This window comes from Harpia harpyja, chromosome 4 (assembly GCF_026419915.1).
Source record: "Harpia harpyja isolate bHarHar1 chromosome 4, bHarHar1 primary haplotype, whole genome shotgun sequence".
In the NCBI taxonomy this organism is placed as follows: domain Eukaryota; kingdom Metazoa; phylum Chordata; class Aves; order Accipitriformes; family Accipitridae; genus Harpia; species Harpia harpyja.
Window position 1 is genome coordinate 32,795,734 of NC_068943.1, and position 27,853 is coordinate 32,823,586.

General features: G+C 44.5%; 2 protein-coding genes across 4 annotated transcripts in view; both read left to right on the top strand.

Annotated features, from left to right (window-relative positions):
• Window positions 1-6,999, top strand: part of SETDB2 (SET domain bifurcated histone lysine methyltransferase 2) — a 29,217-nt gene extending 22,218 nt beyond the window's left edge. For 2 of the 3 annotated variants that reach the window (XM_052786148.1, XM_052786149.1), the window contains one exon: window positions 6,910-6,999. The gene's annotated coding sequence lies outside the window, so the exon portion shown is untranslated. Of the gene's footprint in view, window positions 1-196; window positions 1,193-6,909 lie in introns of those variants that run through there. The other variant, XM_052786146.1, reaches the window with a different exon arrangement.
• PHF11 (PHD finger protein 11) lies at window positions 3,899-27,612 on the top strand. Its single transcript, XM_052786159.1, has 11 exons — window positions 3,899-3,990; window positions 7,630-7,748; window positions 8,648-8,783; window positions 10,413-10,520; window positions 11,288-11,421; window positions 14,554-14,600; window positions 17,875-17,933; window positions 19,455-19,521; window positions 21,192-21,314; window positions 22,640-22,711; window positions 26,707-27,612. The coding sequence occupies exons 3-11, from the start codon at window positions 8,676-8,678 to the stop codon at window positions 26,844-26,846; spliced, it is 858 nt and encodes a 285-aa protein (XP_052642119.1). The 5' UTR covers window positions 3,899-3,990; window positions 7,630-7,748; window positions 8,648-8,675; the 3' UTR covers window positions 26,847-27,612.
• Window positions 27,613-27,853: the final 241 nt, after the last annotated feature.

Below are 27,853 nucleotides of genomic sequence, written 5' to 3' on the forward strand. Positions count from 1 at the left end.
AGACTGAACCACACTACCACGAGTTTGGTCAAGGGGTCGAGTGCATCCGTCACAGGTGGATTTAAAGCTGGCCCTGCAGTTCACCTTACCTTCACTTCCTGAATTTGTGGGAGGCTGTGCATGGCAGATCATGCAGAATTGTCTGATATTTGCTCAGCCATTAGCAGATTTTGTCACTGGATTTCCTGTTTTACAGAGCAGAGAGAAGTACTATTTGCAAGAGTTAGTGATGATTTAGGCAATTGTATATGGGAGCGAAACATGCCTGTGAGAGACTGCCATGGCCATGGAGTAGAGGTTTCAAGCCTACAGGTATACTGCAAAATGAAAGAGAAGCAGGAACCAGTTCTTGGTGCTCAGGCCAAGAGGCAGCGGATGGCTTCTGTCCAGATGGCTTAGGGTTAGTTCTCTTTTAATTGGGTTGCATCTCTGCTGTGTAACTGTGGACAAACACGGTACCTGTGGCCCTAACCTGTTTTTTGAGTTTGTTTTGGATGCTTCAAGCTTAAAAAACATGGGTTTGTGCTGCAACACACAATGGTCTGGAATTTCTCAACAGTCTCGGCATGCATGAGGAATTTAAGCCTGTTAAAAATGGACTTTTAACAGAGATAACAGACCTGTGAACTATGCTGCTTGCAGTGAAACCTCAACTCTTCTCTCCCACAGCCCTGTTTGAGAGCTTGACATACCCATCAAGCAAACCCCTCCTCAGCTTTTGTCCCAGTTGTTGCACTACGAGTTTGTGTGTGGTTTCATCATGCATCTTCAGGGCTAAATGCAAAAGAGTTGGGTTACCCCAGTGTTGGTGCAGTACCCCTTCAAAGGGTCAGAGCCACCCATTCTTGCCCTCATCTGTCCCCTTCCACCCCTCTGTCACTGAGGAGCACCACCATGTTAGCAGCAGTCAGCATTCAACTCGGTTGCTTCTTGCTTCATCAAAGATCTGTCTCTGCTCAGAGGCAATATGCCTTAGCATAACATTGTGCAGTGTAAAAAATCTCTAGAGACATGCCAAACTGTGTGACAAGCCCGCTGGTAACCCAACACTGGTGTAAGCCTTTTAAACAAGTGAGGGTGTGGAAAATACCTGTCTCTAGGCTCGACTAGGATGTGGCAAAGCAGATGGGAATGTCATTAAAGCATCAAGGGGGAAAAAATGTACATTTTACTGCTGTTGATTATATTTCCCAGCTCAGTGGTAGGAATTATGGTACTGGGCTTGTGAGGAAAAGCTCTGTTTCTTGCTGCAGAATGTTGCTGTTGATGTTTCAAAAGATAAAGCACACACTTGCTCTGTGTGGTCTGCAGCTATCCGAGAGCCTGCTGTCAGCGTGGATTTTACAGTAGCTATGTGTATGAGACGGGGCTTTTTGGCTAGTGGTGTGTATCAGGTCTGTCTTCGGGCTGGTGCTTCTTCATTCTCCTCCTCCATGTGAAGATACACGAGATACAGTGGTTACAACCCAGCTTCTAGTCCCCTCGCAGTCTGATGCTTTCTCTGTTTGTGAATCCGACATACCAGACCAGAGATCGTAACCTGTCCTCTTGTAAACTTACCTTACAAGGTATGTTTTCCACCTGTTTTTGTAATTTTATTAGAATGGGTTCTGCTGAAGGTGGCTGGCAGGTATCCTCTGCGGGTAATGGCTGTGGCAGTTGCATAGACATTGCGAGAGTGCTCATCTGAAGCTTGCTCGCTGCTCAGCTGTCTGTTCCTCTGCTTGCCTTTACACAGCATATTTCTGAACGTAGCCCCTCGTGCCACCCCTGCTTTAGCAGAATATCATGTAAAAGCACCGAGCACAAGCACTGATGGAAGAATAGGTGGAAATGTTCCAAGTGAAACACTCAAAAGCGCCTGTGGAATGACACATTTGGGACTTGTCAGCCTGTCAGAGGTATCAAAAGAGAAAAGTGCCTGATGGGAATTAATTGCATTGAGACGTGGAGCAGAGCCCTGGAAATTCCCGGAAATCACAGTTTCTATTGACCTTCAGGGGAGCGTAGGTTTTACAACACTGATAGAGGACCAGTGGATTCGGGGGCAATTCTGAAACCAATTTAGGCTTTTTCAGGGTGGTACCTTGTTCATGTGAAACGGTGTGGTCCAGCTATGCAGCGTGGATGTTGCTGACTCACGGTGAGCAGGACTGTCCCAACAGAGGGACAACAGGGATGTGAGGACATATAAGGGCTCCATGACCTACAGGGAAGTACATATTGGCACCCAAGGCAAGCATACAAACGCAAAGACAGCTGAAGATCACCTATGGCATAGGTATAAAAGAAACTGGACTGGAGCACATTACACTGATTTTTTTTTTGCCAGAAGATCACTGAGTGCTCATTTCCAGCTCCACCTATTTCAGCAGAACTATATGGCTCTGTAGAGCAGGGGTTTGGAAGAAGAGATCACAAGGGACTTGCAGTTGGTTTTCCTCCACAGAGAATTATTTTTTCTGTGTTGAAGAACAGACCTGCGTTAGGAAAATTTTCCTGGTTTGAGAGTTACGCACCTGTGAGGGTGCTTGAATCCAGTTTACTCATTTCAGTACCATCTAGATAATAGATTTGGGAATTGGTGTTGCGTAGCAGCATCTGGCTAATAGATGCAATCTAATTGCAAGCCTGGACACAGGGGCTGACCTTAGCTCTCAAATGCTGCATCTGGGCAGGCACAAAGGGATTTGGGAAACCAGCTGGAATAACAACAGCAGTGCTGAAAAGCCAAAGCTATTCTAGCCGGTAAAGGGAACTGATCTTATAAAGCTCCAAGTTGTGTTCGGTTTGGCCTCTGGGTGGGCCAGAATGCGCTTGTTATGTTGTGGCTGGTGAGCTGCATGGGGGCGGAAATCTAGGGTTTGTTTAATTATCCCGCACAAGGCAGAGGAACTTCACGTAGGCCTAAACCTTGGTCTCGCTGGCACCGTTTTGCCTTAAGCTTCGAGTGGCTGATGTGCAAAGGGCTTGCAGAAACATTGCACCAGGGTGAAGCAGGAAGAGGCAATCTCTCAGTGGTGTGCGTTGTGTTGAGACCTGCAGAGCGACGAGCTTCTCCCAGCATTGCTTAACGCTTTTGCATTTAGCCGGTGCACGCTCGTCATCTGCTTACAGGGGCGGCGGGCAGCTGGAGAGGATCAGCCTACGTATGAACCGTCAGGCTTACAAGCAAGGAAGCACCAGTGAAGCCCCACAGCGAGGAGCTGGCATGGTAAGAAGTGTTATATCCCCAGTTACCCGAGGATGAACCTGTCTTTGACCTCCTGACCAAGGAAAGCGCTGACTAGCGGCACTGGGACGGTCCGGTCCTTCGTGCACTGGGCGAGCACCACGATGGCCGGGTATGAAGGCAGCGTGCTGCAGCCGCCTCTTCCTCCGCCGTGGAGGGACCAACTGAACGAAAGGCCTGATGGCTGCGGGAGGCACAGCGCCTTGTCCCGGCTGTTCCTGCCCATCTCTTGAATTAGCTGCTTGGTCAGCTGTCATGCTGCCAGCTCCGTATTGGGCACCGATCGCGACCTTCCTGTCACATCGGGCCTCTCACCTGTCGTCCCCCTGTCCTGGTGAAGGGTCGTGCAAAAAAATGAACGGGGGGCGGTGGGAGGATGCAAGATGTCCCCTTCCCCGTGGTGAAATCCCTTGGGAATTGGCAGCCCGAGGGCGGCCACCGGGAATGCCGGGCGCGGGTATCGAACCCGCGGTCCCCAGCCCCGGCCACGCCCGAAGGCGCCGGGGACGGGCCGAGCGCCTCTCCCTTGTCACGTGACCAACGGAGCCCCGCTCCCTACGCTCCCCTCACTGCCCGGCAATCAGCGGGCACCTACTGCGCATGCTCCGTGCGGCGGCTGGGCACGCCCACTTCCGCGCGGGACAGTTGGGGAAGGGGAAGAAGAAAGGGGGGGAAACCGCCGGAGCGAGCGCGGAAGTGATTGTCAGCGCGGGCCGGGCTGTGAGGAAGCGGGGGTGGATGGTTCCCACCGCCCTGAGGTAAGTTTTAGGGTGGAAACGGAGCGAAGGGGCGAACTGGGGCCACACGGTGTTCGGCGTGCCCCCCCCCCCCGTGTCTCAATGAATGGGTCCCGCTGGAGCTCGGGGGACAGAGCGCGGTTGGGGCTGTGAGGGGCACCCCGGGTTTCTCTCAGGCGGAGGGTCCCGGGGAGCGGGGCCTGCCTCGGCCCTGAGCCTCCTGGGGCGGCCGCCCCGGGAGGCTCAGGGCCGAGGCAGGCCCAATGAGGTGATAACTCGCCTCGCTAGGCCTCAAAATACTAGGGTATGAGGGAAGGCATCACCTCAGCAGGCCCCAGCCCTGCCTGCAGCACCCAGGTGTCCAAATCGGTGGAAAGTCGATCCCGCCGTCCTTTTTCCTCAAGTTTTGCCCTGTGGCGCTTAGTGGTAGCAAAGCGGGAACCGTTAGTCTCTTTTAAAAATGAGATTGCTGCGTTTAAAAAGCTGGAAGGCGGTGTGTCAGTAGAGGGTAAGGTGTTACTCTGTGAAGTGCGTCAGGGAGCAATTGAGAACCTCTAACAATAGATGTCTGAACATCCCCCACCTGCTGCCCTGTGTCCAGCTCTGGGGTGCTCAGCACAGGACAGACACGGACCTGTTGGAGCGGGTCCAGAGCAGGGACACGAAAACCATCAGAGGGCTGGAGCACCTCTGCTATGAGGAAAGGTTGAGAGAGTTGGGGTTGTTCAGCCTGGAGAAGAGAAGGCTCCGGGGAGACCTTAGAGCAGCCTTCCAGTACCTAAAGGGGGCCTACAAGAAAGACTGAGTGTTTCTCTCGGGCCCTGTTCTGACAGGACAAGGGGCAATGGTTTTAAACTGAAAGAGGGTAGGTTTAGATTGGACATAAGCGAGACATCTGCATTGAGGGTGGTGAGACTGGCACAGGTTGCCCGGAGAGGCTGTGGGTGCCCCATCCCTGGCAGTGTTCAAGGCCAGGTTGGATGGGGCTTTGAGCAACCTGGTCTAGTTGAAGATGTCCCTGCTCACTGCAGGGGGGGGTTGCACTAGATGACCTTTAAAGGTCCCTTCCAACCCAAACCATTCTGTGATCTTGTGAGTAGGTGAGAGTTTTTAGATCTAATGAGGAACCCTCCAGTCACCCCCATCACTTGGATTGGGTATGTTAACATATACCTTTATAAAGAAAATATTTTTTTATATTCTTAAAAATATTTTTCCTGTAGCAAGTGAACAGTGATCAGAAAGAGAAATTTCTTTGGTTTTGTTCTGAAAGCCTTGCAAAGGCTGTGTGTGTTTATGCTGCTAATGACTTGGGGGAGAATGGGGAGGGGCCTTGTGTAGGTCATGCCCAGCTGATATATGACCAGCAGTGCTTCTTTCCCCAGAAGGTGCAAATGGACACAGTGAATGTGGGGTAGCAGGTGCGTAATTTCCTCCTTTCTCTCTATTTCAATAGATCAAATCCATCACTATACTGGGGTGAAGAGGAAAGCAGAGCAGCAGCTAGGGCAGTGGGTTTCGGTAGTATGCTGGAAGTCAGGGGACTTGGGTACTTTTCCTTACTCCCTTACAGATATGTCAAGTGCGTGCGTTTCCTGCTGTGTAAAATGTGTGTATTTACGTGCAAGGATGCTTTCAGAATTGGTTTTGGAGAGGAAATACTTAGACAAACTGGTAATGTTTCACCAAGGTGTATTTGGAAGTGGCATAATCCTTGTGCACTTACTGGCAATGTTCTTGTCCGTTTCTACTTTCTGTTTCGTTTTCTGTTTTCTTCCATTTTGTCACTGTTGCAAAAAAAAAAAAAACAAAACCAGAAAACTGCTTGTAGGTACCAGGGAAGCAGCCGGAGGCACGTGACTGTTTCTTTCCCTCAGCTGCTTCTGCTCTGTCTTCTGTTTCGCAACTTCATTTGCTCTGTCATTAGTGGAGGGCAGTGGAAGGGCCTTTAGCTCTTACAGATGAGTTAGTCACCTTAGAGTTCCACAGTCTGCTTCTGTGGCAGTGAAAGCTGGCTGTGAAGAGTTGCAGAAGGACTTTGTGACAGTGAGTGATTTGCCTATAAAGTAGCAGGTGAAAATCCAGCATTGATAAGTGGAAAATGATGCATGTGTCAGAGCAACAATCAACGCTGATGCCCTCCATACTATCTGATACCAGAGATCCGGGGGACTATAATAGGTAGTTCTATGAAAGTGTCAGCTCCATGCTCAGAAGCAGTCTAAAATGTGATTGAAATATTAAGAATTATTAAGAAGAGAAAAATACAGAGCACCATTGTGACTTTGGATTGTAAATGGTAGCCCACCCTTTTGAAGGCTGTTTGCTCCTCTTGGAACATAGCAGGAGTAGAGAAGAGATTGAGAAGTGAACAGGGATGATCAAAGATGTGGAGCAGCTTCTGTACAAGGAACAACTAAATAGTTTCAGACTCTTCAACTTGAAAAAGAGACAATAGGAGAAAGAATAACAGATCTATGTTGTCATGAGTGTTACTGGAGGAGCTGAATAAGGAACAACGATTTCTTGCCTTTTCAGACAGATCGTGGGGTGTTAAATGGAATCTGTGAGCAGCAGGCGTAAGACCTGCGAAAGCAAGGGGTTGTTTAGGTGAAGTGTAATTAGACTATGGAACTGGAACCATGCCCTTAGCCGCTCCCTTCTCACTTGAGAGCAGCCAGCCGGATCCATTGCCCGGTTTAGTTCAGTATCCTCTCCCTGGCAGCAATCTCTAGCAGAAAGCTAGGGAAGAGCACAGGGCCAAAGCAATGCTCCTGTGGGGGACAGAACACTGAGCTAAACAGGGCAGTGGGTGCAGGCTGGCTGCTTCTGCAGTGGGGCATGGCCAAGAGCTGTCCTTCCACTGCTTCAGGGTTCCTGCAAAGGTGCTGGAGTAACCCCAAGGCTGACCTTGACTGAGTGTCCTCTGTTCTCCTGCAGCACCAGGATTTCTCCTGAGTCTGTAAGAACACCAGGGGCTGTAGACTCCACCTTTAGCCTCTTCCTCAAGAAATTCCCAGAGCCCCCAGAGCTGGATCCTCTGATTGGGCCTGAGCAGGGCCTATGTATCTGCATCGATTCCAGGTATTAGCTTGCTGCAGAAAACTTTTCATGAGTTATAGACCATTCAAACTCTAGCTTGTTCTGCTTTTTAATTTCTTTCTGTCTTTTTCTATTCTATTTCTAATATTTCTATTTCTGTTTGTTTCTATCATATGTATTTAATGCTTAAGTTCTGAGAGTGATGTGATGGTCACTGTATAGATGGATATTGGAAATTGGTCTCTACCCTACCTTGCTTACAAGAGATAGAAGGACAGGGGAGAAAAACCCAGATGTGTGTGGAGGCAAAGTGACTTGCTGTGATTAAGTAAATTCTCAGTGGCAGAGCCAGAGGGGGGCAAAAAAAAAAAATCCCCTTCTATTCTGGTGTTCTTCTCACTTGAGGCTACCCCTTCCATTTTATGGAAGGGAGATGGGAACTACTGAAAACAGAGGTTGGTGGGAAAGCCAAAGAAAGGTTGTGAGATTTGCTGGACTGTGAGATTTCCTGCCTGTTTTGTACTTGGACCTTACTGTCTGTCTCTCACTAGAATTTAACTTCAAATCTTCTTAATTTCTTGAAAGTAAAAGCAGACTTTTCTTACCCTTATCCTACAGGAGATTGTGCTGTCAGAGGTGACGTCTCCAGCAAAGGGCAGTTCGGAGTATCACACCTAGTAGGAGTGGGAAATTGTTGAAGACTTCTGCGGTGGACTTGCACAGAACCAACAAACAAAGTAAAACTTCTGCTACTAATGTGTAGTGTGATGCTCTAAACTACTGGTGAGGGATGTGGGTAAAGGCTTATCCAGAAGCATTTAGACTGTTTTGTGAAATAAGTAGCTGGCCTTAAAATTTTGCAGCTGCTGAGGGAAAAGAGAGACTGTGTGAAGGAGAACAATTAACACTTGAGTGGATATGGCCAGAAGAAGAGAACAGATGTCCATGGGGCAAATCCCAGGGTATAGAGAAAATTGTCGGTCATGCAGAGCTCCACCTCATTGAGAGAGAATGTTCAAATCTCTTGTTTCTGACTTTGTCTTCTGCCCCCTTTTACTTGCAAGCCTCTCCACACTTCTTTGCTGCATCCTTTTCACAGTAAGGAATTAGTGTTTATTCCCTGTTTTCTGTGAACTCCTGGAGGGCGCTGGAGATGTTTGGGGACAGCTATTTTTCTCTCCTCGGTTGACTTGCAGACCCACATGTGGCAGAACTCACTTAAGGAAAGCACTGCTATGAACGATTGACCTCCTCCAAATAAAAGGGGTTTCACATCTAGGGCATGACTTTCTGGCCCGCTCTTGGGCCTGTTGTTGGAGCAGGTATTGCTGAGCAAGCTTGAAAACTCTTTTATTACCTCTTATGGCTTGTCAGTGACTTTCCAAGAGGAAATAAATCAGTTTTCCTCGTGCTCTAACTGCTGGAGCTCTTGGGAGCTGGTTTCCATCCCACCACTGTCCCAAGAGTTGGCTTTGCCTATTCTACTACTAGTTGTTGCTGGAGGAGCAAAGCACCAAGGTTCAGGGGAGGTAGGTGAAGGAGCAGTTAGAGGGCAAGTGCTAGCAAGCTCTGCTTTCCTCTGTTCATCCTGCTTGGCATATGATAGTTGCATCAATTGCTTTGTGTTTTGTCCCAGTTTTCCTGATCTAGGTGTTTTCCAGATAATGGCGAAGATGGTGAGAAGAACGTGTGCATTTTGTTCAGAAGGGGAGGCTGGTTCTGTAATGTATATTGCCAAAGAGCGAAATATTGCAGCTCATCAGGATTGTCTGGTGAGTGGCTTTTAGTTGGTCGGTACCTAAGAGGAATGGAGAAGAAGAGCTAAAGGGGAAGTTTCCACTGCTTGTCTGTTTTTGACTCTACAATAGTGTTTGAATTAAAAGGTTGGTTACCTGAACCAGTAAGCTTGTATTAGATTGAAAAGCTATAAAAGGCAACAGGCCTTGGCCAGAATTTTGGAGAGGGGGAGGACACGGCTGCACAGCTGGACATGTTGATTTATGGTGTTTTCATGTGTGTCTTCCTGATCAATGGTTCTAGACACACATACAGTCTAGCAGTAGGAATAGGTCGTCTTGAGACACTAAATTGAATGAAGCTTCTCAGACCACAAAGTTGTGTAGTTAATTAAACCTTTGCAGGAAAATATTCACATCACTCGATATATCAAGATAAAAAATTTCCCTGTCTGTGCCTTATATAAAATAAGGAATAAAAATATCAGAAGTTGATTATATAAACATATCTGTGAAGCTCCAAGCGTGCTGTGATCCTAGAATGTATTTACTTTTCTTGCTGTCAAAATGCCTCCCCTTTATTCTGGGATCTTAGTGGAGTTGGTTCTTGGTGTGCAGAATCAATTACAGATGTCGTATTCTCCCTTCAGTGAGGGTTGGTTAGTGCAGGAGATGTGCCTGCTGCTGGAACAGCTTTCTGGCTTTCACTGTTCAGCCGCCTTGTTCTTGCAGGTTTTATGTTTGCATCTTTATTTTTCTACTTTTTTTTTTTCCAGAATGTTTCAGAAACATTTGATACCTTTTTTACAGTGTTACTTGGATGTTTTGTTAGGGCTATCATGTTGCTTCAATGTTGAAGCTTTTTCTCTCGCTGTGTCTGTCGCCCCCCCCCCCCCCCCCCCCCCCCCCCCAATAACTTTACTAATTTCTCTGCCTTAGGCTTCTCTGCACTGTTTGGCTTTTTTGCAGTTAGCTATCACCTTCTGAGCAGACGGACAGTGCCTGCCAGTTGATATAAGGGTAGCTCACTTTCATTTGGAATTAGCTATGTATAATGATTAGAAAAAAGTTGCTAAGAACTTCCCCTTCCTCACTTGCTGTCATGCCTCAGCACTTCTGTGGGAATTAAAGTGGCCCAAATGTGCATGCATACGTTTTTTTGTGGATTTCTTCCAGGCCTTGTACAATGTTTCCATGTTTTTCATGCAGTCAACTGTTGTCAGCATTGGACTGTATGGAAATTTTATGATGAGAGAAATGTTGCATCCAGCTATAAGGCTGAACAACCGGGCAGATAACGTTCAAGGTGTGGAGGTCTGTCAGCCAAAGAGCTTCTCCTTACTCTGGGCAGCCTGGACTTCCAGACTTTCTTCATTCACGCTTCTTGCTAAGTTCACTTTCTCACCTTGTTATCTTTTCTTAGTTCACCTTCAGGTCATATGGAATCTCCTGTATAGGCAGAGGAGCTCCTTTTGACTGGGGAAAGGTTTAAGAACAGCTCCTTGTTCAGTGTAGGTGAAACTTCTTAAAAACACAGAGAAATACCAGCCTTTCTTAGGTAGGGCAAGTGCAAGAAGAAAAGATACACCTTTCCTCTCTTCTCTCTGGAATGTGCTGGTGACTGAGTCCCTCTGTGAATTCTTAATATCGTTCCTTTGTCTTTAGTTGTTTTCCTCAGGATTTGTGGAATCTGAAGAGTATAACCCAGATAATCTGGATATAAGGTTTGATGTGGCATCAGTGTTGAAAGAACTCAAGAGAGGAAAGCGACTGGTAAGGAGTTTCTTTCTGAATCTGCACTTGGTCCTATCTCATAGTACTGAAGGTTGTCTGGCCTGTTTTGTGCTTGAAAAAAAATGCAGAAAAGTACTTGGTCCTTCTCATCTACTAAGGTTATGGAAATTTCAGATTTAGAGTTAGAAACATTGATTTGACATTATATTTGATAAAATTTAGTTCATTTTGTATTAAAATGTGTTGGGTTTTCTGGCCTTTAAGTCCTTAGTCTAAGTTTCCTCAGAGACTTTGATAAAGGACTAAGCCAGTGCCTGAAACAAAATTATGCAACCTGTAAGTGTAAAGGGAAACACCTTCTGGTTTTAGCAGAAGAAAGATTATTTATATGAGGTTTTGTTATTGGCTTTGTCCTCAGCTGCCCTCCTCCCTTACATCCATGGTGGAATTCCTTTCATTATGAAGTTAGCCTAGAAAACATAAATACAAGCACTAATACCAATAGGTATTGAAATAATCTGGGCAAGATTTGGGGGGTGGGGGAGCTGAAGTTGCCCAGTGCCCTCACATGGTGCTCTGCATCATTTTACAAATTTGTCAGTATGAAATAGAGGTAAGATGGCAAAAAGGTGGCTGAAATAATGACCAGGGTAGGAGTTTGCAGGAGTGAACTTGTCTGATGAGTTATACAGAGGCGACTTGCAACGAAAGATTTGATTTTCCCACAGAGGATAGTATTTGCCTCATATGGCAAGATTTTCAGTAGCTGTCTGTAATGCTTACCTGCTAAACTCATCCTGTTCTAGATGTGCAACTTCTGTCGCAAGAAAGGAGCCACTGTGGGATGTGAGGAAAGAGCCTGCCGCAGAAGTTATCACTACTTCTGTGCGCTCTGTGATGATGCAGCAATAGAAACGGATGAAGTAAATGGAGTCTACCGGTATTTAACCAAGTATTTTTTAACTAATTATTGTGAACGTTTTGGTGGTGGTGTCAGCAAGAGACTTGTGTGGTTTTTAAAGTCTTTTTAAAAAGGAAATGTGTTCTCTCTTAAAGTGATGCTTGATCCCCTGTTCGCAAAGTAGGGGAAATGTTTTCCTTTCACAGGAAGACATCACAGCAGTGGGAAGGAATACATTCAGTGTTTGAGCCTGCAACACACCTGAAAAATCTCTAGGCCAAAACTGAGGAAGTCAGTCCTTACTGGCTATTCAGCTAGTCTTCAAGGACCAAGATTTTTATTCTTGTCGCTCAAATTCTCTGTTTCTATTGGTTCAGAAGCTTCAGTAAATGTGGTCTGAGCACAGAGCAGTCTATAGCACTTCTAGGTCTGTTCACATGAGGCAAATTCTGGTAATTTGCCCTCCATATGCTAGCAGAGAACTCTGTATTTGCACCAAAGACCTTGTATTTCAAGTATGTTGCTAGTATTAACACAATTAAGCAGACTTTTAAGTAAATTCTGTCCTGATCATGCTAGTCCCGGTGTCCACTGCCCCTGGGCTGCCTGCGTTGCCATTAGTAGATGGAGTTGTTTGGAGGATGCAGATGAAGGGGTTGCAAAATGGGGACTTTAGGGACCTTTCGAAGTGCTGAAGTTATAGTAAGGTCTAAGCTGCATAAACCCCCCCGATCTCCATTTCCGTGCAAGCCAGAGAGATCACAGGCCATGTTAGTCTTAGATTAATCTGGTAGACCATCTAGTCACTACTTGTTTCAGGAAGAGGTGGATTAGTGCAGTCCTTAGTAGTAGTGGAAGATGGGTCCTTTTGTGTCAAAACACTTGCACTCCCGTCTGCTTCACTAGTGCTCTCAGTCCAAAATAAATACACCTTTCTGGAAGGCTGTAAGCCCAGCCATATAGTGAAGATGATACATTTAGTTTATGCTTATAAAGTCTTTGGGAGTCTGCAAAGCTTGTGAAAGAGTGTGGCTGGGAAGATGGAAACTTTCTATGATCACAGAATAAACGGCTCTCATCATATAGCTTTAGAAAGGATACCTCAGGCTGAAGAAGAGTGAACTTCTCAAGATGTTGAAAAATGAACGGGACTGATAACAGTCTAGGTACAAACTGGTAAAGCAGTGGTTGAATATATAGTCTGATTTGGTGGTTTTCTGAGCTGGCGACCTTGGAGGTTGGGAAGAGGGACCCTTAAAAATGTCTTGTATTAAGTAACTGTGTGAGATTAGTTGCTCGTCCTATATAAAAAAGTAGGAAACAAGGCTATAGCAACCTGTATTGGAGATGAAAAAGGACTGGGTTAGAGAAAGATGGTTAAGCAGCTTTCAGGGATTTGAACCCAATGACTTATACACATTATCAGTGGCATAAATAAAGCACAAAATCTGTAGCTAGCCTGAAATTATTGGAGAGAAGACAAACAAGACTTGAAAAACAGTGGATGTGGGTTGACAGCCCCCTGCACTTTTTCATGGTGAAATATAACATACAGAGAAGCATATCAAAAGAGAGAATTCCTGAGAGAGAGAGAGAGAGAGAGAGAGAGCGCAAGAGCTGGTGTTTTTAAATTCTGAGTTGCCATCGTTGTGATGATGAGCAGTCATTATCAAAACAAATAGAGCAAAACAAAAAAGAGAAGGCATATGCTGCTATAGAAGTAGCTAGTAAGAGTAGAGGTGGGGAAATAAGTGTAACTTGTACTGCCATCTTGCAAAAATGATAGTAGGGAAGCACTTCCAAATAAAGCAGCCTGAGTAGTAAAAGGTGTTGTCTGTTCTTTATAAGATGTTCCTGTACTTAGGAAGGTTGTTTCTATCTGGGAAAGAATAGAATTAAAGGGAGGGGAGGAAAAAAACAACCTCTAAAGGGCAATATTAGAAATTCAGGGATGTAAATAAGGTGCCTCCAGTACTTAGCTTTCTGATTGAACTGTTAGGCATGCATAAATCTGGGGTTTTGTGCATAAAAATGAATTTCATGCAAAAAAGCTGGCTCGTCAAGGAAACAGACTGCATTTCTAAGATCAGTGTTTCTATTTCGTTAAAATAAAAGAACGACAGTAATTAGAAAATGTTCTAGTAAATGCAGTTCCCTTTAAAAATTGCTTCCAAACACTTGAGCATTAGTCTTGGCAAATAGATTTGTAATGAAAAGATCAGCTAAACCACACTCTTGACAAGGCAATTTTGCTTAAAAAGTGATTTGGGATCCTTCTGTAAGAAAGGCACATTATAGAAGGTGGTTCGCGTTCTCTACACATTATTGTATCCAGAAGATAAGGACTATTTCCAGCTGTATTCATTGCATTTTGCCTCTTCCAAGGAATTCACATTGCTCTCCTAGAACCAGAGAAAATATTCCCATCTCATATATTACTGAAGTCTTTAAGGAACAAGTGGATTGAGCAGCTTTAAGCTACTGGATCTCAGACAGGGTGCCCTACTTCCTCAGGATTTGGGGACCACCTCATCAGCACTGGGCAGCGGAAAGGGAGGGGCAGAGAACTCCAAGCAAGTAACTGGTACTGTGCGTGGCAGTGCAGTGCTGCGTGGCTGTGCCAGCATGTCAGGCAGGGCTTGTAAGTTCAAGCTGACCGGTAAGCAGACACATCTAAAGAGGCTCGGGACCTGGCCTGAGTGGTACAGGGCAAGGGGGCAGAACAGCAGTAGCTAAAATCAAGCAATATTAGTACTGTGGTATTTCATCTTGACGGCATGAATCTCATTTTAATAAGGTGTTTCCATAAGAGTACCTCTGCCACAGCGTTCTATCGCCACACCAGATGAAATGTGTCTGACTCAGGATTTGAACAGTGAGCAAGTCCAAACAGAGTGGGATAATGGCACTGATAATTCAAAACTTCAGTGTTCAGAGTCCACTGAGGCTCTGAAAGTACAAATACAAGCTTGTGCATGTATGTGACTTTACAGCAGGTGCTTTCCTAGGTGGGTAATGCTGAACAAAAATACTGATAATTTTTTTAAGTGTCTTTCAGTTTATGTTCAATGAAAAGAGGGGAAAATATCTGTTAAAATCAGTCAGCATAACTCTGTTTACATATTTATTAATACTTTTTCTCTTTTTCTTAAAATTGAACTTAAATTTTAGAGTGTTCTGCCCAAAACATGACCCAGGCAATAGGACCAATCACTATGGTGAGTTTCTTTAACGGCTTCATTGATTTCATTTGTTTTAAAAGTTTGCATCCTACAGTCAATAACTCATTTGAACAGAATAAATGTTACTCCACCTTTATATTGAGCGGTGGATTTCTAATCTTGCAGGAGTGGTTTGGTTGAGATCCATGCATATGCACAAAAATCGAGAAGGTTTTTTGAAGTAGGAAATGTTTATATTTTATCTTCCCCAAATCTCCCTCAAAACTGACTTAAAACACTGTGGACCTGATCCTTTATGCAATTGTACTGTGTGCGGGCAGGTAGGCCCAAGCAGCTTGTGAAATCCATGTGAGAGATGAGCGCCACGCTAATGAGTGATGCACAAGCTTGCACTTGATTAGCAAAGAGAGGGCTACAGGAGTGGTCACCTTGGGATTTTTATCTATAGTTACATTAATATGTTCACGTTTGCATCTTCCATATTCACTGCAGTAGTTTTTTAAATAGGGCCTTTCATTCTGAAGGATCCCAAAGAGCTTTTTAAGTGTAACAAAAGGGTTATACAACCCCTGTTTAAGGGTTGCTTCCTTTGCTACAGAAATGCAGCTTAATTTGGCAGTCTTGGTCCTTGCTGGTTCAGAGGTAGTCGGGAATCTCACTGGCTAATTCAGTGACTTTGTTAACCTAATGCATACAATCCGACTCAAAACAGAGCGGGTCCTAGACTGGCCTTCACTTTGAAGTTAAGCTCAATTGAACTGTGAGCACTAATGCTAAGAGTGGTGTGCTCTCACTGAAGTCTAGCAAACTTCAGCTAATCTTCCTGACAAAGTCTGGCTCCACCTGGATACCACTCAAGGGGTGGGTTAGGTGATTATCATTTAAACTTTTAATCATAGGGTCTGGGGCTTCTTAGCCAGACATATGGTCCATTTAACACCTGATGTTGCTGTGGTTCACTAACCAAATGCAGCTTCTAATTTCACTTAGTAGTTTTGCTTTTTCCTTATCTGTAGTTCTGAGGCCTGACATTCCCTCCCTTTTTAAAATTAATCTGATTTCTGTGGTCTAATGGTTGTTAGTCTGTTGGGTCTGTCCAGGGTCCGAGGTGGTCTCCTGCCCAACTACTAGACAGGGCCAGGATTGCTTCGTTTCCAGTATGAGATGAGATTAAGGCATTAGGTCCAGCCCTGTAGACCACCTCCTTCATAAGGAAGGCTTAAATCTTATGAGATTGAAGGTCTTGGTGTCTTCAAGTGCTGCATATACAATGTGTGACCTGTTCCCTGAGAAGAGAGTTTTCTCCTAGAGGAGACCTTCCAGAGGCACTTAATTTGGAGACCCTCTGTTTATGAGAGGTAAATGGATTCTGCTGGCAGTGTCTGCCTTGCCTCCTGAACGAGCTTCTCCCACCTCTGAGAGTGTAGTTGTACTGCAGGAGGTGGAGAGCAGCTGTGAGAGTTGGGTAAATGACATTTGATTCCCCAAGCCCAATGTCTCCTGCCTCTGAGCAGCTCTCAGATGCGTGTGTGGTGCTCAGAATAGCCAGGGTTATCTGCTGGTGAGTTGGCTGAGGTAGCAGGTACTGTGTTTGGCCCACTCCTGGCCCATCTGGGCAGGCAGGAGAGCCCTGTGCTGAGTGTCTGCAGGTCTGCACAGGGCAGGGAGTGAGACAGTGGCTGGGATGGAAGCACTGTGGCTCCATGGTAGGGTTTTGACTTTCAGGTTCCAACTTGGGTGAAGTAGCTCAGCCATTCCTCTGGGGCAGGCTGAGCCAGTGCTGTGGGAGCAGGAGCTAGTACAAAAGGGCTGCCTCTCTGGGCTTGTTTTCCCTGGTAGTTTGGAGAAAATGGGGTCAAAGAACACCTCCTTGTTCTTGGTCCAGACAACATTCTTGTGCTGAAATGTCAGGGCTCTGCTGTGTGATTGGAAGGGGATAGGGTGCCTTAGGGGCCAAGAAGTCTCCTTGCAGCTCTGCGCAGCAGGGATGGGAGGGCAGTTTGGACTTGGAAACAGACTCCAACTTCTGCTTAACTGAAAATGTTGGATGTGCCCAGAGTAAAGGCTGACAAATGTAGAAGAGCAGAGAACACTGGGAAGCAGGAAGAGTTGGGCTGCTCTTCAGACTGTGTTCCTCTTGTTTTGTAAAGCATCTCTAAAGCAAACGTCAGGAGGGGCTGAGAAAATCCTGCCACAGGTCAAAGATGTGCTGGACAGCAAGGAACTCTTCGTGCCTACACCAGCATCTCCTAGACTGCTCCAAATTAGGCCACCCAGCTTCATTTTGGATGAAGTGAGAGGCTATGATTTCCTTTCAGGCCATGAAAAATGCAAATGTACAACACCAGTACCCAAAACCCAAACCCCAAACTTGTTTCAATAGCCTTCCTGTACCAACAGTAACTCCTCATTCCTCTTAATAGGATGATTTCTAAGGAAAAAACCTTACTAAGTTCTGCCCAAAGGATGTAGAATTAAACGGGAAAGGGGCATATAACCCCACTGCATTTAAAACCTTCAGGTTTTGGTGGGTGGTTGAACTCTTCTCTAGGTTTCTCTGTTCCTGCCATGCCTTCCTTGCCAGAGTTATCCTTCTCTGCCTGTGATGCCGTAGCTGTTTTCAGCTGCTGCCAGTTATGATGTTGGAGAGAGGTTGGTGCATGCTGATAGAAAGGACAAAGTGAAAGCTGGTGATTTTGCAGAGATCTCATACCACATCACTAAAACCACTTTGTAGCGTAAATTAATATTACACTTACAAATCAGATTGCTTCTGGAGGCTTTTTAGGAGGGTCATTATATTGATGAAAAACCTAATGCTATTTGTATGTCTTAGGGGTCTTAGGGACACCTAAAATAATTCTTTATGTAGTCTTAGTTTTGAGGGTGTACTAACATAAACAAGAATTGATTGAAAAAAAACAGTCATCTTCTATAAATTTGCCTGAAGTTTTTACCACCTAGAGGTAGTGCTGTTGCCAGGGAGAGTAAGTTCACTCTGCCACAATCAAAAATCTTATATTAAAAACTGGTGTTTGCTTTATACTGAGTTCAAAAGGCAAAGTGATATCCTAATGCTACAGTGATTTGCATTTCTTCCTAATGGTTCAGGCTTGTAATTTTTCTTACATGGAAATAATGTGAATTCCACTGACATGTCAGGTATTTGGGGAAGCTGAAACATACTCCTGCCTTGCCACCGAAAGTGCCTCACTTCTGTAGCTTTTTGGGAAAAGAGGGAATTTGAATGATGTGAAATCATCAGTCTGAGATTGACACATATGTTACTTTGTTGTTTCTTGATTCCTAGATGCAGCTAGTAAGAGGAGAAGACATGCATTGAAATCTTCCACCATCACGGAACAAATGGTAATTCTGAATTTAAGTAGTTCTAAAACAGGAACCCACATCTGCTACAGCAAAGGACTTATTTAGTGAAGTATTTGGACAGTGTATTCAGAAAGAGACTTCCTCACAGAAGCAATAACCTTTCCTTTACAGCTGCCTTGTTTTGATCTTGTCATTCTGTCAGAAGAAAACTGTTTGCATTTGGAGCTGCTTCAGGCAGAGCCAATGCTGCCCCCAGGTAATGTGGCATAAATGCGATAGGAACCTCTGAACCAGGCTGACTCGGTGCCTGTCACCTTGATGTGATCAGAAAGAGCTTCCCTTTGGGGGCTCTTTTTCCTTGGAAGTACTATGTCTCTCAGGTTTGCTTAGGGCTTGACACAGTTTCTGTGAAAAACTGCTTTTGATGAGTCACACGGCCTTTTAAAGTGGCGCTTACTCGTTTGTGAGCCTGTGCTCATGGTAGATGTGGCAGATTTTCATTGCAGATCAGGCAGTTCTCAGCTCTGCCGGTGAAGATGGCCTTCCCCGGGGTTCGGGAGCTATCAAGCAGAGCATCCCTCTGGTTGCAGGGGGAGTTGTTTTAGAGGCTGTTGTTAGAAAACCTGTAAACACAGCTTATTTTAAGTTTTGAGGTGATTCTCTTGGCTCCACAGAAGTATGCATGGGAACTTCCATTGACTTTGGGGGGCGGGGGGAAGTGTTGGGACTTCCCTTTCTAGAGGAAGTAGCATCCTGCTTTCCTTGGGAAAAACTTCTGCCTTTCCCAGGTCTTGAGTTTAAAGAGAGGTCATGTGGGGGGACAGGGACGATCTCTGCAGCTTTTGTGTAGTACTCTCATAAGGGTAGGTTATTTGTCTCCAAGAATTTCTCAGCTGTAAATCCATTTATGTTCCTGGCATTATTACTGAGATTAATTTGACCTGTTACCCACAGTAATGTGCTGTTTCTGCTGCTCTCCAGTGCTAACGATCTCAGAAATCAATGCGAACGCTGCAAATAAGAAGCTGAGGGGCTCCAGGATTTATCACTGTGGGATAAATTATTTACCATTGTGTAAGCAATGCATTTTTACACTAGTGGAGTTTTGTGAGAGAGCTTGAGAATTATTTGTAGCCCTGTGGTATGATGTGGAACAGCAGAAAACGACTGCGTCCTGTCCAGAGGAAAAGAAAAATATTTCCCCTCTCCTCTCAAATCCTTTCTAGTATTACATCAGGTCTAGGGAACTAAACATCACTTGCACTGGGAGTTAGCAGTAGGTGTTTGTTAACATCTATGCTATTTGCAAATGCAATACTTAAGGAGGGTGGTGTCCCAGGTGTTGGGCTTTTCTTAAAGAGTTTTTGCTTTAAAGCAACTTTTGCTCCATTTTTTAAAAATGGAATGTCTGGAGAGAAATATCGCTGGCTGTGTAGAGAAGCTGATTGTATTCACAGAAATATAGGCTGCTTTTTATCTTTCTGCTAATATAGAGCTAAGATAATGAAAACAAAGCAGTAAATGTCAGTATGATTTAAAAATAAGTTGTTTTTCTTACAGAGCACAGAAGAGACAGCAGAAGAAAACAGTTTACGAATACTAAAAAGAAAAAACAACAGGCATAAAGGTGCGCCTCACTTCATAGAACAGCTAGGAGATACTGTGATCTGTTATGTTGAAGTTCAGAGCTTGGAGATGGTTGATAGCAGCGATGCTGCAAATGTGTCTTTATTATTCTCCCAAGACGAGTGACTCTCCAAGCTCTGGCAAGGGAGCGGAAGTCTGATTTGCAGAATGACTGTGCAGGTTTTAATAATTGTGCAGCAAACAAATCTCTGTGCTTTGGCTGAGATTTGCTGTGTGATGTGAACCGGTGAATTCACCTGGGAATGCCGCTGCTCTGGCTGGCTGCTGCGTTCGGCTGTGTGTCTCAAGCAACCAGGGGTGCTTTTGCCTAACAACCCCCCCCCCCATCAATACAGTTAAATTTAAAAGGGAATCAGTCCTCCTTGACCTCAGTCTCCTTGCGCTGAGCCCCTCTCGAAGGAGAGGGGTGCAGTTCTTCCAGGTGGCACTCTGGAATGGGTCAGCAGAGGAGGTGCCGTGAGGAGTGGGGTTGAGCCCTAACCCAGCAGTGAGAGTTCAGCGCACCTTGAACAGGAGCTCTAGCTCACTGGGTGGGAATGGGGCTCGCTGAACGCTGCGACAGTTACTGCTGCCACCACGTGCTTATCTTATCTTTTGAACCCTAGGTGTACATAGGGTGCTTAACACAATATGGTATTTTACTGCATACATATGGTATTACAACAGTGAAATCAACCGCTGGACCTATCCTTCAGTTCCGCAGTTTTCACGTTAGCCCGAAGGTCCTGCTGCAATTGCTTGTCAGGATTATGCTGTCGCATGGAAGTTTGGAAGGGGTTAGTGGTGATTATTCACCTTCCCGTGGCTATGCTTAGTATATGGGCACGGTATTGTAGCAGTAGGTGGCTGCCTGATGTTTTTTCTGAATTTTTACTACCACTATAAAGAACAGGGAACCTATAAAGATTCCTGGAATACTTGTAGGGCATCTAGTGTAAGTGAAATGACATCTCCTTTCTCACAAATGTCTCCAGTAAGAAGTAACAGTTTTTAATGGAGACTGGTAGACTTCTGTGAGCTGTCTGACAGCTCTTTCCTTTTGAGCAGCCCATTGAATTGATCTCACTGAAAGCTGTCTCTGACCTGCTGCTCTGAGATGAAGAAAAAATAGGTAGTTATTGCCCTAGCAATCCAAATCTGACAAAGTAGATGTATAAAATGGGCTGTAATAAATTACTTTAATGCCTGGATCACTTGGAGTATAAGTAGCCTTAATTCTCTTACCAAATCCAACACTGATTCACTTCTTGCACTATTTTCTGTCCTTTAGCCTGTTCAGTCCATGGTGTCGTCCTGAGGACTGGAAGGGGAAAAAAAAGTGAGACAAATCACTTGCTTTCCTATACTAGGGGGTATCAGGAGGCTTTAGGAATGGTGCATTTAGAGTTGTGGAGATACTTGCTTTTGATGAATGAATCCAAATCTAGAGCTTAGGTAACTTTACACCCAGCGTGATGCTTAATGTCTGCCTGACCCCGTTTTTGTTCCCACTGAAAAGGGCTGAGTGGGTAGCTGGAGGAGCCAGAGATTTGCATAAGTATTTGTTACTGGAAGGGGGACTTTAGCCAGAGTTTTAGTTTCTGAAGCGAGCGAGTAAAGCCCACTTTACAGATAGCTTCTGTGTAAGAGTGTGGTTTTGTGTTTTAACAGTCCGAATAGACTTTCTTAGAAAATGCAAGCAAGCCGGGCTTCTGGATGACATATTTGAAGAAATGCTGGACACACTTCACCTGGCGCAGGAAAAACTGATGGATGACAACACTTCAGAGACAGGTATGGAGACCCATGGGGGACTCTGCTCTCATAGCAGAAATGCTGATCTGAATGCCAGGCACTGTATCTGAGGGTACTTCTGTAGTGCCAAGTAACTGGCTCCTGTCTCGCTTCTGCAGCTGCACAGCAGGTGGAGAGCAAGTTGGTTTTGGTATACCTGTGTGAGTAGAGGGGAAGAGCTGCCAACTCAGTATACTCTAGTAAGGCCTTCTAACTTGAATTTGCGAAGCCACCTTTTACATGTTGGCGTAAGCATAGGTAGGTTAAGCCTGACCTCTTCTCCTGAGCACTGAAGAGGAGAGAGGTCCTGAAGAGAACAGGAAGGTTTTATTTGGATCATAAGTCTGTGTTGTTCTTACAGCTTCACAGAGGGACCAGCTAGCTGTTAATATCAGTACTCTCTTTTGAGAGAAGAATCCCTGACTGTGTACACTTTAAGTCTTTGGATGATTAGTCAGAACTTTATTGTCAACTGTTAGTGTGTATTTGTGGGTTTCATATGTTTAAGTGTCAGGTTGTATGAAGCACTTTGTTCTTGGAGGATTCCACTCTAATGTTGGTTTGTCTGCAACACAGTTAAAGAGAATTTCAAACCTTCCTCTCCTGTTGTCCTCCCAGCTTTACAAAGTTATGAATAATACTTTTGGATAAAGAATGCTAATTTCTGCAAAGTAACTGAAGCACACACATGGAAAGTGAAATGTCCCACCTGGCTAAATCTTCTTCACAAGCAGTTTGCGTGTAACATGGCAGCAGCTGCTAGAAGTAGCAATGAAGTTCAGGACACATGAGGGGTTCAAAGGTTTTCACCATTAAGCAAATCTCTTAATGGTCATGCGAACTGTGGAGACATTTTGTATTTTGTTTCGATGGAAGCCTCAGTTATGAAATTGAGGCATAATTCTGGGCTGGTTTTTAACACCGAACAGCGATAACATTGTCCCACGTCACGTGATCTGTCAAGAGGAATTGGTGTGGTCAGCCCGCCTGTTACACATACAGTCCTGACACGAATGAAATACGACTTAAGTACATTGCTCATTTTTAAATGGACTGTTCACATAGTGCAGACGCAAAAAGGGAATTACAGGTAGGTCCCCTTTCCTGTTTTCTGTATGAAACTAAAAAAAAAAAAAAGTACAATTGACAAATTGATCCTTCTTTCCCAATGTAGAATATATGAGAAGGAAGACATCTTAAAACCTCAAGCAATTGGTATAAGTAATTACTATTTTGTGCTACTTCTAATGTAAGGCTCTGCATTAACGTGAGGGTTCTGTAAACCTCTACTCAGTAATATGAAATCAAATTATCTTTTTCCCCAGAGTATGAAGAGACAGTGATGTCACTCTTTGACTGTGGACTGTTTGAAAATATACTGACAAATATTCATTCAGGTATGTGAAAAAAGGTGTCAGAGCATTAGCAGTTGGTATGGGTTTTGGCATTGAGGTCATTCTTCTGAGCATTTTGATAAAATGACCGTGTAAAATGAAAATTCCAAGGAACTTTTTTTTTTTCCTCAGCATTATATAAACAATTGTATAAAAGCCATTGCTACCTCAACCTTTAGAAATACAGTATGTCAAGTCTGGCTGGCTGACCTGAAGGGGAAGGCAAGCCACAGTTCCACAGCTTTAAAAGACCAAAGGGTCTCTGCCCCAGAGGAACTTCCCTCTCTGGCAGGATGCACTCGTGTCCTGTTTCTGCAGGTGATTTCCCTTCCTTCTCTGCAGACTCCCTTCAGCAGCTCGCCTGCATTACAGCTCTGCTCCTTTCTGATGCATGCTGTTCAGACTGGCTGTTAATGTTTCAGTTAAGAGCATTAAACGCTATGAGCAGAACTTACCCGGGCCTGACGGCAGTTGTAACGTGCTTTGAAAAAGAAGCTGAGAATGCTCAGAGTGAAATGAAAACGAGGGCAGGAGCAGTTGCTTGGGACCAGCAGTGTAGAAGGAAACTCTGGGGCTTGAACTCCAGTCTCGGCTGCTGTAAGCGACAAGGTTAAAACTTTTTCAGATAGGCAAGTCTCTTGCTCTTGTTTCTCTCTGTGACAGTTAGCAGCCTCGTTCTAACCTGCTTTAATTTATCCCTGTGAAAAGGGAAATGGGTTTTAATGAGCTAATGCTGAGGTTCAGTGCATGAAGGTGATGTTTGCTAATGTTTGCCGTTTCCCCTTTGCTTGAGGGAAAAAGCCAGTCTCCTATTCTTGCATCTAAATTCCTGTTTCAGGAATTCCTGTTACCTGACACAAGGTTGGTTCCACCAGTGCCTCATCTGAGGGCATTAAAACATCTCTGCTCAAAACTCCTCATGTGGCACAACCTTGGGTCACACTTGTTTCTTTCACAGCTGCATCAATTATTTCATCCTCTTCTCAGCTTACAGGAGAAATTCTTGATATTAGCACCTACGTACACAGGACCGTGTGATTCTTATGTGTAAAATTTGTCCCCTCTCCAATTTCCCACCACTTGAGCAGCTCAATTCTTCCTGTACCACACAATCTTCTTTTCTGATACCATTGGCCTTCTTTTAATTTCAAGGTCAATAATGAAAACACACATCAAGGTTGGTTCCAAAACTGATCCAAGAGGAGCTCTTAAAATGAACCAGTGAGAAAGGAATGAAAACTATGTTAGATACAAGTGAAACTGGAGGGAGGGAGGGAAATCACCAGCTGTTTTCTTTGGTTTTTTTGCTCTAGCTAGCAAGTCTCTGTGGTGACATACAAAGTCTAGGACTAAATACAGTAGGACTAGTATAAATACTGTGTCGTCTTTGATCTTTCTCCTGGTACTGATGATTTTGGATCATCTGACATGCTTTACCTTCAATGCATTTTTTGTATCTTTTTTTTTTCACTTCTTGGATCATCATGCAAGGTCTGTTGTAAAGCCTTACGTGTCAGCACAGCAAGGTTACTCTGAACTGCAGTTGTTGATCCTGTTTTTTTAAATCCCTTTTAGATATAGGGATAAACGGTTCTTTTGCAGCACGCAGCTCTACTGCAAACTTGACTGCATTTAAAACTTGTCACGTGGGACCTGCTATCACCTCAACAGCCATTCCAAATTTCTAGGCTGGAGGTTCTCATTCTCTCCTCTAAGGAAAAGTGACTGCCTTTAGTTTTGCTTTCTGTTCTGTTGTCGTGTGTCCTGCTTGGGGTGATACCTCAATCAGCTTTAATCTCCTCTTTCTGTCTGTCCAGCAGCTTTTGAGCTCCTCAGTAGCGTTTGTTTTCAGGGGATCTGCAGCAGTGGATTCCGCAGCTCAGTTGTGCAGACAGAGAAGGTGATACTTGGATTTAAAACGGTTGTGCACTACCTTCACTGAGAGCCCCTTAGCACTTCTCTTATGGAAGAGCGAGTGCAGTCATTCCAGGCCCACATTCCTCAGGCCATTCCTGATTTTACAAATACATATTCTTTCCCTTTAGGTCATCTCCTGTATGAGGTGGCAGGTTCCCAGTCTGTTACCTGCCTTCCTCTGGAAGGGCTCCCATAGGCCAGTCATTCCCATCACTGACACCTTTCTCTGGGCTGTTTCCATTTCTGCCACATCCGTTTGGAAGGAGAGAAATGGAACCGTATGTCTTCCATCTGTAGGCCACCCGTATGCCCACAGTAACACAATCGTCATGTTTGCTCTTTGTTTTCTTTCTTTCTAATAATTTATTAATTTTTATCCAAATATTCCTGGAGAGCTTTTTTTCCCAGCTCCCACTTGTAAACATCTGGCTTTTTCTTCAGGTATGTGCCTGCTAGTTCTTTTAACCACACAGACTTGATACCAAACAGCAAGGCCGTGAAGGCTGCCTGCGGCAAGCAACGAAGATGCCGATTTCCATTGCAGTCTTGTCAACTGTTGAGCTGACGCTGTGGAACAGTGGGCATGGACTATGGTGGGACAGTGATGGGATGTGCTGTCAAATAGGAGTGACACGTGACAGCAGAGGAAAGCAGAGAGAAGAGGGGTCAGAGCTAGGGTGAGGCGTCGGGTCCCTCTTTAATGAACCCCTACGCGGACTTTTCAGCAGGCGCTGGGCGCCACCGTCGTTCTGGCTGCCCGTTTTCCACATCCACACTCAACCGCATCGGGTAATGTGTTTAAAAACACGTTACAGAAGTGTGTGCACATCTTCCACGTACGCACACAAATGGCAACAGTGATGGCCCTTCTGAACAAAGAGGAAGAAGCAGGGGGCAGGCAGAAGGCCCATGGCACTTTTTTTTTTTTTTTCTTTAAATCACAGTTAAGGCTGTTTCAGTCTCTGTAATTCAGAATGAACAGGGCTAAGTGTCTGGAGCTACTTTCCCCACTCTGCCCATTACAACTTTGGACACCTCCTCTCTCCCTGCCAAAAAGAGAAAAATACATTCAGGTTTGTACAAAACACATTTTGCTTCTTACTAAAAATCTGAACTCTGGCATTCTCACACACTGTGAGGAAAATTTGCTTGTTGTTCACTGACTTGTTGTTCGCTAACTGTGCTGCTCAGAGGTCCCTGACACCTCTGCATGTTTTGTTACTGAACAAAGCGAGTGCTTCATTTAAAATTTGCAATTAACAAGATAAGGTTCTAGTAATGCTTCTGAAGTCTAGCGAGGCCTGTTACTGAGTTCTCACCCAGTTCAATAATCTGTAACGTTAGGAAGATGGAAGCAGTGGAGAAGCAGAAAGGCAGCCAGGCAGGGCTTTGCAAAGAAGGGGAAGGACGTGATTAATCCCATCGCACACTGGCAAGAACTCCTTTGCCAGAAGCAGGAATGTTTAAATGCTCTTGAGTTGTGTTTTTGAGAATCTAGCTGTTGAACACAGTTGTCCAAACCATCTCTTCACAGGTTTAATTTTTTTGCTGCTGTTGTTGTTGGCTATAATCCATCAATCAGGCTTGTAAGTTTAAGTGTGTAATTCAGAGATGGTATCGTTAAAGATTTTAAATGTGTCTTTATCGGAGGAGTCCCCACACAAATGGATTCTGACAATGGAACTGTTAAAGCTTGTATGCTTTAACAGTAACATTGGGTTAGTAACTGAACTAATGTTTCCATTTGCTGTGATGGTTTAAGTAAGTTAAATCTATAATGCAGCTAGTTTTGAGATTACAGTATATGGATGACGAAGGATGTAACTACTGCTTTGTGTTTTGATGCTTTGGTACTTCAGCTGGTTGCTTTTGTGCACCACGCAGGCTGACTCTTAATGAAGAGACCAAGGGTGCGGGGTGTTGGGCTGGAGCCTTTGCCTCAGAAAGGTGGAGGTTTTGTTGCCGGTTAAACTAAGCATTGGCAGCCTCTGCATTGTTAATGCATATATAACATGTATTTTAAATTGTGACAGTAGTTACAGATGAATAAAAGCTTTTATCCCTTTCTTTTTTTGTAATAGGAACAGAGGAAAAGATCCGGGAACTTCTGGAAAGCAGAAAAAGACTGGATAACAAGATTGAGCTACTGCAGGACTTAAAAGAAGTCGTCCTTCCTACCCAAGAGAACGCCGCTAGTACATCCAGTACAGTGTCTGAATAACCCCTAAGTCTGTCTGTAATGGTGTTGGTATCTAGGATTTTCTAATGATAGAAACCATAGAGCACGTCTGGTCAGTGTCTAAGTAATTCCCCCTCCCCACCCCAAGACAGGGACACAAGAACTGGGTGTTTTACTGCTTTTTAATACCTCACTGTTGCAATAATTTTAAGTTGCCCCTTTCTTTCAATTTTACCGTGGATCAATGAGTGGTTATACACCAAATTTAGCTTTTTTTAAAGCTCAAAACCTTCCACTGAAGACTTTTTTTCTCAAAAACAAGGGAGCATGGGCTGCTGCAGGGCACTTGTTAGTCTCCGTACCTGTGGTAGCCCTCTCCCAACTGTGTGCGGTAGCTGCTGCACTTGTCTGCATCTGGACAGTGACGTTTCCAGGATCACATTGCTGCTTTGGCTTTCCAAAGATGACCAATTAGCAGAACTTGCACTCAAAGAAGCCTTCTGAATTATAAACAGGGGTTTGGTTTTTTTAATTAAATGATTCTTAATTGACCACTTAATGTATAACTACTGCTGCTGTAATGGCAGTGGTGAAACAGTGTTTGCAGGCAGACCAGAAAGGGTTAGGTATCGTACTCTAAACATGTACAATGTAAAACAGATCAAACAATGGACCTTGTCTTCCTTTCTCTATTAAGAAAGGATACAAATTCCATGTGTTTTGTCTTTAAAAATTTGTTTGAATACACAAAAGCATTGTTTAGCTACAAAAGGGTAAGTTAATGAAATAAAACATTTTTAAGAAAGCAGTGTATATGGTCATGTATGTGGCCCTTCTGCCTAGAAAGCACCCACTTAAAACAAAAGAGTATTAACATGGAGCATGGATTTATCTGTTATTGGGGAACAAAGACAGATGCAAACCCACTGTCACAGGAAAGAGGTAAAAGCTCACGAGCACTCTTTTTCCTTGTAAGCAGCAATCTGAATTACTTAGAGGACCAGTCCTGTACCTGTCCCTTCCACCCCCCTGCCATGCTAGACCTTTAG

Bases quoted from the DNA above. Each gene is read 5' to 3' on its own strand.
- PHF11 (XM_052786159.1), top strand. From the start codon at position 8,676: ATGGCGAAGATGGTGAGAAGAACGTGTGCATTTTGTTCAGAAGGGGAG. The intron at 17,934-19,454 runs GTAATTCTGAAT...TTTTTCTTACAG, and splicing joins CCACCATCACGGAACAAATG to AGCACAGAAGAGACAGCAGA. The intron at 22,712-26,706 runs GTATGTGAAAAA...TTTTTGTAATAG, and splicing joins ACTGACAAATATTCATTCAG to GAACAGAGGAAAAGATCCGG.